Here is a 13,035-nt window from a genome sequence, read left to right as displayed (position 1 = left end):
AGTATATTATATATGTACGTGTATAATTATTGCATTCACTAAGCGTTAGCTTACCCCTCTCGTTGTTTATCTTTTTAGTCGCAGGTACGGATAAGGGCAAAGGGGTTATCGGGCATTAAGTGGCCCTTGATGATGTTTTGTTGAAGCTTGGAAGTTGGCCTAATGTTTTGGGTAGTTTAGTCCCAAACCATGCTCATGTGTCGTTTGGATTATAAACTATCATTTGTAGTAGGTCAAACTTGTATCACATTTATTAATGGCCTTCGTGCCTTTTGTAAACACTAAACTTGATGTATGTTTTAACGAAACGTGTGAAATGGTTTACACATTTAATTGGTGCGTAAATGTGTTGTATAAAAAAAAAAAATTTTATCGTATGGAATACGGGTTGGGTTGTTTCAAGTGGTATCAGAGCATGGTCTAAGGGATTTAGGCGACTTGAGATAGGTGCCTAGACTTAGACTTTATTGTGTATGCGCGTTATGCGGGACTTGTAGGAGACGGGTCGGACCGGGAGTTGATTAGTGCTTAGGTTTATGTGAACTAACCTTGCGCTAATTGTTTTGTGTGGTGTTAGCAATCGTCAAGCAAGATAGACGTTGTACTAGCGAGTTAATGCGACGTGCTCGCGTAACAATGATTAGCTACCATTGTTACGGGTTCAAATCGTGTCAAACAAGCGATGTACGACGATTGTTGAGCAAGATGGGGTAGTGTGGTGTATATGTATATACTTATGTGTTAAATCCTTTTCGTCTCGTTGTTTAATCTATTCCGTCTTATAGAATGAAGATGAGAAACGGGCATGATATCAACGGCGGAGGTACTAGTGAAGAAGTCGAGTTTACGGCCAAGGTTGAGGCCATTTTGAAAAGGCATCATGAGGCTTTTCTCGAGGACGTTAAGAAGATGTTCCTAGATACGATTGACGAGCAATTAGTCAATGTGGTAAAGGAGCAAGTTAAGGCCGTTCTTCGCGAAGATAATGTGGGAAGACGGGACTTTTTCTATAAGAATTTCAAGGACTCTCAACCTCCCTCTTTTGATGGTGAAAGAGATCCTCTTAAGAGCGCCCGTTGGATCTCCGATATGGAGGGGGCCTTCCGTACTTGTGAATGTCCTCTCGATAAGAGGACAAGGTACGGGTGTAGTATGTTGAGGGGCGATGCCAAGTTGTGGTGGGACGCAAAGCTCCAAGTTTATGGTGAAGAGCAATGCATGGAATTCACTTGGGATGAATTCAAGTCCGAATTTTTCAAGGAATACCGAACTTTGGCCGATCTTACTAGGCTTAAGGACGAGTTACGTTCCTTGAGGCAAGGGTCGATGGATTTGAACACTCTCAAATCCGTGTTTTTGTCCAAGACCCAATTTTGCCCGGAGTACGTCGGGAATGATAAAATGTTGAAGGAAGATTTCTATCGAACCTTGAACGACAACTATCAAGATAAGATTAGTGTGAACGTAGTGAAAAGCTTTGATGAGTTGTTTGACATGGCCAAAGGTTTCGAGTCGCTCATCTTAAGAAAGAGTGGTTTTACTTTTGGCAAGAGAAAAAGTGAAGGTTCGAGCTATTCAAACTTTTCGAACAAAAAGAACAAGAAAAGTTCCGAAAGTGTCAATAGCGTGAAGAAGGGCGCTTCCGGTAGTTTTACTTTTACGTGCTATAATTGTGGGCAAGCGGGTCATATGGCTCGTGATTGTCCAAAACCATCTTCCGGAAACAAGCTCACTTGTTTTAATTGCGGTAAAGAAGGGCATAAGAAGCCGGAGTGTCCCGATTTGCGCAACGATAATGTTAAGCGTCTAGAGAAGGCGGCGGGTACGGCTAGGGGTCGCAACTATTTGATGACCAATGATGAGGCCAAGCAATCCAATGAAGTCGTCTCAGGTACTTTCATAGTTAACTCTAATCCGGCACGGATACTTTTTGATAGTGGGGCTAATTTGTCCTTTGTGTCGCCTCGATTTGTGCCTAAGTTAAATAAACCGCTAGTTAAGTTAAGTCATCCGGTAGAAGTTGAAATAGCGGATGGAAAGACGGCGCTAGTGGTTGATGTGTGTAAGAATTGTAATGTTGTATTTGGTTCCGAAACGTTTAAGATCGATCTTATTCCGATGACTTTGGGTGATTTTGATATTGTTATTGGTATGGATTGGCTCGATCTTAATAGAGCCGATATTGCATGCCATGATAAATTCATTCGGGTGAAGACCCCAAGTGGGGGAGAATTAATTATTCATGGCGATAAGCGAAGGAGACTTGTACCGATATGCACTTTTGCACGGGCACGTCGTTTCCTTGTTAGTGGTGGCATGGCTTTTCTTGCCCATGTTGTTGATACTCGTGATGAGCCACCAACCATTCGTGAAATCCCTGTGGTTAATGAATTTGAAGACGTTTTTCCGGATGAGTTACCGGGTGTTCCGGCGGAAAGACAGGTTGAGTTTCGTATTGAGTTGGTTCCGGGAGCTACTCCCATTGCTAAAACTCCTTATCGTTTAGCACCAACGGAAATGCAAGAGTTGTTAAATCAAACCCAAGAGTTGCTCGAGAAGGGTTTTATTCGACCGAGTGCTTCGCCATGGGGCGCTCCGGTGTTATTTGTGAAGAAGAAAGATGGTAGTATGCGTATGTGCATTGATTACCGTGAGTTGAATAAAGTGACGATCAAGAATCGTTATCCATTACCTAGGATTGACGATTTATTTGATCAACTTCAAGGTGCAACGTATTTCTCTAAGATCGACCTACGGTCCGGCTATCACCAAATGCGGGTCCGTGAGGAAGACATAGAGAAGACGGCTTTTCGAACGCGTTACGGGCATTACGAGTTTGTAGTTATGCCCTTTGGTCTTACGAATGCACCGGCGGCATTCATGGATCTTATGAACCGAGTGTGCCAACCTATGTTGGACAAGTCGGTAATTGTGTTCATTGACGACATACTCGTTTATTCGAAGAGTATGAAGGAACATGAACATCATTTGCGGTGTGTGTTAAAGACGTTGCGGAAGGAGAAGTTGTATGCAAAATTCTCAAAATGTGAATTTTGGCTAAGGGAAGTTCAATTCCTTGGCCATATTGTGAATATGGACGGTATTCAAGTAGATCCGGGGAAGATAGAGACGGTAAAGAGTTGGGGACGACCGACTACGCCTACGGAAATCCGAAGTTTTCTTGGATTGGCTGGGTATTATCGTCGGTTTATCCAAGACTTTTCTAAGATTGCTTCTCCATTGACGAAGTTGACGAGAAAGAACACGAGATTTAATTGGGAGAACGAGCAAGAAATTGCTTTTCAATTGTTAAAAGAGAAGTTGTGTCAAGCTCCGGTGTTAGTGTTGCCGGAAGGTGTAGAAGACATGACGGTCTATTGTGATGCGTCTTTAAATGGACTCGGGTGTGTTCTAATGCAAAGAGGTAAAGTCATCGCTTATGCCTCTCGACAATTAAAAGAACACGAAATGAGATATCCGACTCATGATCTTGAGTTGGCGGCGGTAGTGCATGCGTTGAAAATTTGGCGCCATTACTTGTACGGTGTCAAGTGTACGGTTTATTCGGATCATAAGAGTTTGAAACATCTCTTTAATCAACGAGATTTGAATTATCGCCAACGTAGGTGGATGGATGTGGTGAAAGACTACGATTGTGAGATACTTTATCACCCGGGTAAGGCGAATGTGGTTGCGGATGCGTTGAGTCGAAAGAGTCAACATCCGACGATAAAAGTGGGGTCGTTACGTTTGATTATTACCAACGATTTTCTTGAAAAGCTTGGTGAGATTCAAATAGAGGCTTATGTCCACAACAAGCATACGGAGCGAATCGTGGGCCAAACGGAGTTTATTACTATGGGTTCGCGTGGTTTGTTGTCCTTCCAAGGAAGGGTGTGGGTGCCTAAGATGGGTGATTACCGACGAGTGCTACTTGATGAAGCACATAATTCAAAATACTCCATTCATCCGGGCGCGACGAAAATGTATCTTGACTTGAAGAAAGATTATTGGTGGCCGGGCATGAAGCGTGATGTTGTGAAGTATGTTGAGCAATGCGTCACGTGTTTGCAAGTAAAAGCCGAACACCAAAAGCCGTATGGTAAATTACAACCGTTAGAAATCCCGAAATGGAAATGGGAGCACATTACCATGGATTTCATTACAAAGTTACCTAAAACGGCGAGAACCCAATTCGATTCGATTTGGGTTATAGTTGACCGATTGACAAAAAGCGCTTTGTTTCTTCCCATTAAAGAAGCGATATCGTCGGAGACCTTGGCTAAGTTGTTTATCAAGGAAGTGGTCTCTCGACATGGGGTTCCTATATCTATTATTTCGGATCGAGATACCCGTTTTACATCTCGGTTTTGGGAAAAGTTTCATGAAGATATGGGTACACAATTGAAATTGAGCACGGCATACCATCCTCAAACGGACGGTCAAACCGAACGTACAAATCAAACATTGGAGGATATGTTACGTGCGTGTATTATTGATTTTGGTGGTAGTTGGGACGAGCACTTACCTTTGGTGGAATTCTCGTACAATAATAGTTATCATACTAGTATCGGGATGCCACCGTATGAGATGCTTTATGGGCGAAGGTGTCGAACCCCGATTTGTTGGGGTGAAGTGGGTCAAAGGGAAATCGGGAGTACCGATTTGGTCTTAGAAACGAATAGCAAGATTGATATGATTCGAGAGCATTTGAAAAAGGCTCAAGATAGACAAAAGTCGTATGCTGACAAACGTAGACGAATGATCGAATTTCAAGAAGGTGACATGGTGATGCTTAAGGTTTCGCCATGGAAAGGTGTTATTCGGTTTCGAAAACGAGGAAAGTTAGCTCCTCGGTTTATCGGTCCGTTTAAGATTTTAGCTCGTGTTGGCGAAGTTGCCTATCGTTTGGAATTACCCGAAGAGCTTGCGAGGATCCATAATACATTTCATGTTTCCCATCTCCGTAAGTGTCTTGCGGATGATTCTTCATGGGTGCCTTTAGACGAGATCGAGCTAAACAATAGGTTAGAGTATATTGAGAAGCCGATTGCTATACTCGATGAGAAGGTCAAAAGGTTGAGAAATAAAGAGGTTAGGACCTTTAAAGTTCAATGGCGTCGTAGTAAAGGTTCTGAGTTTACTTGGGAGCCCGAAGAATTTGTGTTGGTTTATCTTCCCTCTTGTCATGCGGCTTGGATCGCGAGGACGCGCTCCGATTCAAGTGGGGGAGAGTTGTAACATCCCGTTTTTCCCGTACATATTGAAAGGTACATACTTAATCATTGTACGTTTGTAACTTGCTAGACTATGCGTAAATGTCTAGATATATATATATATATATACTTGATAATGTGTGCGAATACAAGTTTATACATGGGCTTTGTTAGCGTTAAGTCTTATGAGACTATTGTTGAAGGTTAGGCGAATATAGGAAGCGAGATTTAAGTGTACGAATTAAATAAAATCAAATTTTGTTTAAGGTTGTCGAAGTGTCCAGGTGACGGCCAATGCCGCGCCGCGACACATTGGGCCGCGCCGCGGCATATAAAGCAAATCCAGATCAGCAATTGGATTAAGAAGGGTCGATTTTCCCCTTATGTGTCGCGCCGCGACAAAGGGGTCCGCGCCGCGGCATTTCAAGCGAACCAGGTTCAGAAAGTGGGTTAAGAGAGGTTGTTTTTCCTTCGTAATGTCGCGCCGCGACATATAGCGCCGCGCCGCGACAACTCTGCAGTTCTGACTCCGATTTTAGCTCAAATTGAATGACTTCAAGGGGCAAATTGGTAATTTCGCGTATAAATCAGATGGGAGCATTAAATCCCAACCACTCATCCATTTCATTTATTTCTTTTCTCTTTTCTTTCCAATTTCTCTCCCAAAACTTAAAACTCAATTGAATTAAAAGCAAGATTTGAGAGTGAAGGATTGAGGGTTGATCTTTGGAGCAAGAATTAAGGTTGTTCCTTGTGTCTCTAGCTACGCGTTGATAGTCTCGGTAAGTTCTAACTCTAAGTTTTGAGTTTTAATTAATTTATGCTAGGGTTTTGTTCATTTGGAACTTATGTGACCCATTTGGGGTTAAAATGGGCGAACTTGGGTTGTGTTGAGGAAAGAAAACCCAAATGGCCATAACCTAGGGTTTGGTCTTATGATTTGGGGTTATAAATGTTAAATGACGTTTTTAGTCACTAACACGCTTGTTAAAGTTGAAAGAGATGTTATTTGGGTCATGTTTGACAAGTTTGGTAGTGAAAGTGTTAAATGGATCCAAAATGGGCTAGTTGACCTAGTTTGGGTGAAATGGGTATGAATTAACCTAAGTTTGTGTTAGTTGATGTTAGTAGACTTAATTTACTAGCTTTAGTGATTAAAGTCGGGTCTTGGCCATTTAAGGGCGGTTTTGGTATGGTTGAGTCATTTAATACGAATTGGGTCATTAAATGCTCAAGTAAGTGTAATGTGGTTAATTCCACTAGTTGTGTAATCGAATGTGTACTTATGTAATTAGGTACTTTTCTTTGAAGCCTTCGGAAGCATTTAAATCACCACCGAAGTGTTAAGGTGAGTGGAATAATTATATGCGTAGGTATATAATATATTTATTTGTGGTAGCGTGAGATGTGAAGTGTCGAGGTGTTAAGACACCACGTTTCACGTGACGAGTGAAGCATCGAGGTGTTAAGATGCCACTCGAGGTGAAGCATCGAGGTGTTAAGATGCCACCTAGGAGTGAAGTGTCGAGGTGTTAAGACGCCACTCCATGTTAAAGGGTGAAGTGTCGAGGTGTTAAGATGCCACCCGAGGGTGAAGTATCGAGGTGTTAAGATGCCACCCGGGGGTTAGTGATACGAGGTGCTAAGTACACTAATGGATGTTATGAACACCAATGCGAAATTCGAGTACCATCCCTTGTACGATTGGTTAACCATGGTTATTGTGTTGTAGTGTAAGCATATTATATTGTACGGTTTGTATATATGCTATTGCATTGCTAGCTTGTGATATTGGAAGTTTATAGTTTATAATTGAGATGATAAGCTAATTGTGTTGCTAGCATGTATGCGGTATGTGTTTAAGTGTTTGCAAGTAAGTATATTATATATGTACGTGTATAATTATTGCATTCACTAAGCGTTAGCTTACCCCTCTCGTTGTTTATCTTTTTAGTCGCAGGTACGGATAAGGGCAAAGGGGTTATCGGGCATTAAGTGGCCCTTGATGATGTTTTGTTGAAGCTTGGAAGTTGGCCTAATGTTTTGGGTAGTTTAGTCCCAAACTATGCTCATGTGTCGTTTGGATTATAAACTGTCATTTGTAGTAGGTCAAACTTGTATCACATTTATTAATGGCCTTCGTGCCTTTTGTAAACACTAAACTTGATGTATGTTTTAACGAAACGTGTGAAATGGTTTACACATTTAATTGGCGCGTAAATGTGTTGTATAAAAAAAAAAAAATTTATCGTATGGAATACGGGTTGGGTTGTTTCAAATTAGCTTTGGATTTGCGACGGCCTATAATTCCGTCCCTAATTACCGACGAATTCCCGACGGCTTTCCAACGAACTCATAAAAAACACATTTGCGACGACTTAGCGACGGATTAACTACGGCGACTCATCCGTAGGTAATCTGTCCCTAAATATAAGTTTTGCGACAGATTACCGACAGATTAGCTACGTCCATAAATTCGTCCATAATTCGTCCCTAATCCGTCGGTAATTATAGACGGATTTGGGACGGAGGTTTTTTATAATTGAGATTTTATCGAGTTTACGAGCACGAACGAACACGTATAAGTACCAAAATGTCTTAGAATACACTTTTACTATCAAATATAACATATATACATCAATATCTTATGCATTTGTCGGATGTATATCATTGATCTAATGTTTTTATATATAAGTTCCATAATCGTTGTTAGTGAATATACGCATACTCGTACGTGTGTTTGCATTTATACGCTACCTAGTATTTTTAAAATGTTTGTTAACTAATATAGATTCATTTAGGAATGACTGTCTATGCATTTTCGTCTAAATCGTTATTTAAAAATATATATACATATATGACCGTCCCTAATCCGTCGGTAATTAGGGACGGATTTGGGACGGAAGTTTTTTATAATTGAGATTTTATCGAGTTTTACGAGCACGAATGAACATGTATAAGTACCAAAATGCCTTAAAATACACTTTTACTATCAAATATAACATATATACATCAATATCTTATGCATTTGTCGGATGTATATCATTGATCTAATGTTTTTATATATAAGTTCCATAATCGTTGTTAGTGGATATATGCATACTCGTACGTGTGTTTGCATTTATACGCTACCTAGTATTTTTAAAATGTTTGTTAACTAATATAGATTCATTTAGGAATGAGTGTCTATGCATTTTCGTCTAAATCGTTATTTAAATATATATATATATATATATATATATATATATATATATATATATATATATATATATATATATATATATATATATATATATATATATATATATATATATATATATATATATATATATATATACATATATGACCGTCCCTAATCCGTCGGTAATTAGGGACGGATTTGGGACGGATGTTTTTAATAATTGAGATTTTATCGAGTTTACGAGCACGAATGAACATGTATAAGTACCAAAATGCCTTAAAATACACTTTTACTATCAAATATAACATATATACATCAATATCTTATGCATTTGTCGGATGTATATAATTGATCTAATGTTTTTATATATAAGTTCCATAATCGTTGTTAGTGGATATATGCATACTCGTACGTGTGGTTGCATTTATACGCTATTTAGTATTTTTATAGTGTTTGTTAACTAATATAGATGCATTTAGAAATGAATGTCTATGCATTTTCGTCTAAATCGTAATTTTAAAAAATATATACATATATGGCCGTCCCTAATCCGTCGGTAATTAGGGACGGATTTGGGACGGATGTTTTTAATAATTGAGATTTTATCGAGTTTAAGAGCACGAATGAACACATATAAGTACCAAAATGTCTTAAAATACACTTTTACTATAAAAATATAACATATATACATCGATCTAGTGTTTCTGTACATAAGTTCCATAATCGTTGTTAGTGAATATATGTATACCTGTACATGTTTTGCATTTATACGTTACTTAGTATTTTTAAAATGTTTGTTCACTAATAATATAGATACACACATATAAGTACCAAATTGTCTTAGAATACACTTATACTATCTAATATAACATATATACATCAATATATTATACGTTTGTCGGATGTATATATATTCGATAGAGTGTTTCTATACATAAGTTCCATAATCGTTGTTAGTGAATATATGTATACGTGTACGTTGCATTTCTATGTCTTTTGGTATTTAAATGTTTGTTTACTAGTAATATAGATTCATTTAGGATTGGATGTCTATGTATTTTCGTCTAAATCGTAATCTAAAAAATATATATGTATAAAGTTGTCTAGTATATATGTCTCTAATCCGTCAGTAAATGAGAAAATTAGGGATTGATATAGAACGACTTTTTTCCTTAAATACTAAGACAAATATTAGATTAATTAATACATACTAAGACAAATATTTTTTATACTCGAACAGGTAGTACTAGTATAATTATGATTTAGTTTGATAGTGGAGTACTCCTAATATTTGTCAAAGGAAGGAGTATGTGAAAATAGAAAGTCAATTCAAAAATTAATTCAGCTTATTTTTTTCTCTTTTTTGGGGAGAAAGCACATCACACGGATAACATGTATCCACCGTTCGATTAAAACTCATCAATGATGGAGGTTCCAACTTTCAAAATAAAAGCTCCCTACCTATAAAACAACTCCTCCATGGCTCTATTCCTTAACCAAAAGATTCGTATTTCACATATACTCACATTAACCTCCATATACCAAAACACTAATTTATTACGGAGTACAATTTTTATGGATTGATGATATATAGAATTTGAGGTCGAGGTACTGGTAGCGGTTTGATAGAAGAAATACATTTACGCATACCGATTTACGAAGAGAACATGCTCAAGATATTTGTAGAGAATGCGATTAGAGATGCCGTTACGTACACCAACAAGCTAGAAGAAAGACGGTTACAGCTACGGATGATATATATAATTTGAGGTCGTCCGCTTTATGGTTTCCGTTTAGGCTTTGGGTTTGACTTGTTGAACAGTTTAGGATGATATTGTTGAAATTCAATTGAAGTTAATGTAATCAATCTTAGTTTCTTATGAATATAAATTAATGATTTGTTTATTAAAAGTTGCTATGTTTCTTTGGTTTACGTTTACTAAACTGTGCTAATATTCTGGATCAGTGCCAATGAGGATTAACTTTAAAAGTTGGAAAAAAAATATATATATTCTGGATCAGATTGCTAATAAAAATGTCATTTTAATTGGTTTTTTAAAGCTAGAATCAGAATGAATTTGGTTTTTTTAAAGCTAGTGCTTTTATGAAATATGTTTTGATTTGTGGATGAAAACGGGATGTAAAACCTGAAAAAATTGGGAAAATGAAATTATTAAATAAAGGGGTCCGTCGCTAATCCGTCCATAAGGGGCTGTCGCTATTCCGTTCCTAAAGGTCCGTCGCTAATTCGTCCCTAAAAGGCCGTCGCTAATCCGTCCCTAATGAATCCGTCGCTAATCCGTCGCTAATTTCGTTGCCGTCGCTAAATCCGTTCCTAATTTTTCCCGAGGCCAATTTTAGGGTCGGCTTCAATCTGTCGAAAATCTGTCGCTAAACACGTTTAGGGACGGATTAGGGACATATTTTTCCGTCGCTAATTTCAGATTTTCTAGTAGTGGACCCTCCCGGCTGCCCCCACACTAAGCGAAAGGCGACATGGGTGTTGAGTGCAATATTACAGCTCAGCGGAGTCGAACTCAAGATCTCTCGCTAAGAAATGTATGTCACTATCAGTTTAGCTACAACTCAATGTTCAACCCTCATATCATATTAGTATGTAATTGTTTCGTGTATGTAATTTTCGTAGCTTCATGAGTGATTCATGATTCATATTAGTATGTAATTGTTTCGTGTATGTAATATTCGTGGCTTCATGGATGATTCATGTATCATGTTCATGTAAGAATTCCCCTGATCTTGTAATATATTCGTGTTAATAATAATAACAACATCTTTTGCATTAAAAAATACTTATTTAAAACAAAATAATTTTTTAATCACGAGCAATATGGCAAAATAGTTAAGCAAATTCTACATTTTTAAAACTATAAAATTATTTTAAACTATTTATCATATAAATTCAGACGTATAAAAACACTATATTCATTCATTGTTAGTAATATAAGTAAAAATTTAGAATATTAATAACATTAACAATAATTCATACCCTCGGTAATTCGGTATATATCATATATCATATATCATAATACATAATTTCATAATCACTCACTATAATATAAAGTATATCATCTTTGTTCGATGACATGACAAAAACTACATATTAATAAAATTAATTAAAGTAACATGGTGGGCTCCACACATATTTCCGTATATGTATTTCCTCACAATTCAGGTAATATTTCCTGTAAATTCTTCACATTTCCACCTTAAATCATCTACAAATTCTCAGTTCTCCCAATTTCACTCCAATTTTTTTTTTTTTTTTTGTTTTTTCTAAATACTTTTAGGGTTTTCAGTTTCAGTTGATGGGGAACGTAAATCGAACACCCCAACACAATCCACACCCTTCTGATCAACAACAAACTGAAGACCAACTACCACAATTATCATCATCATCATCACTAACAACAACACAACCATTCACCTGTGAAATTTGCATAGAACCAGTAACACTACCCACCACAAACTTTAGTAACAGTAACAAATGTGTTCACCCATACTGCACTGACTGTATCACCAAATACATTCAAGTCAAGCTAGAAGATAACGTCTCTGATATCAAGTGTCCATCCCCAACTTGTGATCACTCTTTAGAACCTTTATCTTGTCGACCCAAAATTGCACACCAACTGTTTGATAAATGGTGTGATGTGTTATGTGAGTCGTTTGTGTTAAATTTTGACAGGGTTTATTGTCCAAATAGAAATTGTTCAGCTGTGGTTATCAATGAATGTGGTACTGCTGGTGATCTGAAACGATGTGTGTGCCCTAATTGCAAGAAACCTTTTTGTTTTAAGTGTAAAGTTCCATGGCATGCTGGTTATAGGTGTGATGAAAGTGGGGAGATGAGGGATGTAAATGATATCGCGTTTGGTGTCCTTTCTGAACAGAAGAAGTGGATGAGGTGCCCTGTGTGTCGACATTGTGTTGAGCTTGTTGAAGGTTGTAACGTTGTTAGTTGCAGGTATACAATCGTACACTTAGCGTGACAATTTATTCATGATTACATTGCTGAATTTGGATTATATTGTGTTTGTGTGCTTACTATGATTAATTTGAATTAAATCTGCTAATATATGATCTAGAATATGACCTAAAGTTCTATAAGCGGAAAAGTTTGTGTTCTTGGAAATGGTATGCTAAAATAGATCAAAGTTTACATCGTACGTTATCATGATCACCATTGAAACCTAAATATTTACCTGGTTAGTTAATGTTGATTGTTGATATATGATGTAATATAAAAATTTAGATTATTTTCTTTTGAATTAAGAGGGAGCTTTGGGTCATATGTTGATTTTCTGATGTTGAACTTCTTGTTACAGATGTGGAATTAGTTTTTGTTAAGAGGGAGCTTTTGCTTATGTTCACATTCTATTGTTTTGCAACATACTCAAACTCACAACCTCGAGATCAATGAGTTCCCTTAATACCGCTAAGCTAGGAGCCCTTTTGTGGTTTTGTTCACATTCTATCTTCTATTTACACTTATTTCAAGATGGAAACTGAGATATATTAGTTATAGTGTTATCTGATTGATGTAAATAAAAGTAATTATAAACGATTAGTATAGCACTGTGTGTGTGTGTGTGTAACTGAATTTCATTATAATTGAAT

At 37.4% G+C, this 13,035-nt stretch overlaps 1 protein-coding gene across 1 annotated transcript; it reads left to right on the top strand.

The window, feature by feature from the left end:
- The first annotated feature begins 11,569 nt into the window (after positions 1-11,569).
- LOC139859438 (E3 ubiquitin-protein ligase RSL1-like) lies at positions 11,570-12,765 on the top strand. The gene is made up of 3 exons (XM_071848230.1): positions 11,570-11,590; positions 11,706-12,382; positions 12,744-12,765. The coding sequence occupies exons 1-3, from the start codon at positions 11,570-11,572 to the stop codon at positions 12,763-12,765; spliced, it is 720 nt and encodes a 239-aa protein (XP_071704331.1).
- The last annotated feature ends 270 nt before the right edge of the window (positions 12,766-13,035 follow it).

The sequence above is a fragment of the Rutidosis leptorrhynchoides genome, chromosome 7 (genome assembly GCF_046630445.1).
Source record: "Rutidosis leptorrhynchoides isolate AG116_Rl617_1_P2 chromosome 7, CSIRO_AGI_Rlap_v1, whole genome shotgun sequence".
NCBI lineage: Eukaryota > Viridiplantae > Streptophyta > Magnoliopsida > Asterales > Asteraceae > Rutidosis > Rutidosis leptorrhynchoides.
This window is presented reverse-complemented; position numbering and strand designations above follow the sequence as displayed.

Bases quoted from the DNA above. Each gene is read 5' to 3' on its own strand.
- LOC139859438 (XM_071848230.1), top strand. From the start codon at position 11,570: ATGTATTTCCTCACAATTCAG. The intron at 11,591-11,705 runs GTAATATTTCCT...AAATACTTTTAG, and splicing joins TGTATTTCCTCACAATTCAG to GGTTTTCAGTTTCAGTTGAT. The intron at 12,383-12,743 runs GTATACAATCGT...TTCTTGTTACAG, and splicing joins TGTAACGTTGTTAGTTGCAG to ATGTGGAATTAGTTTTTGTT.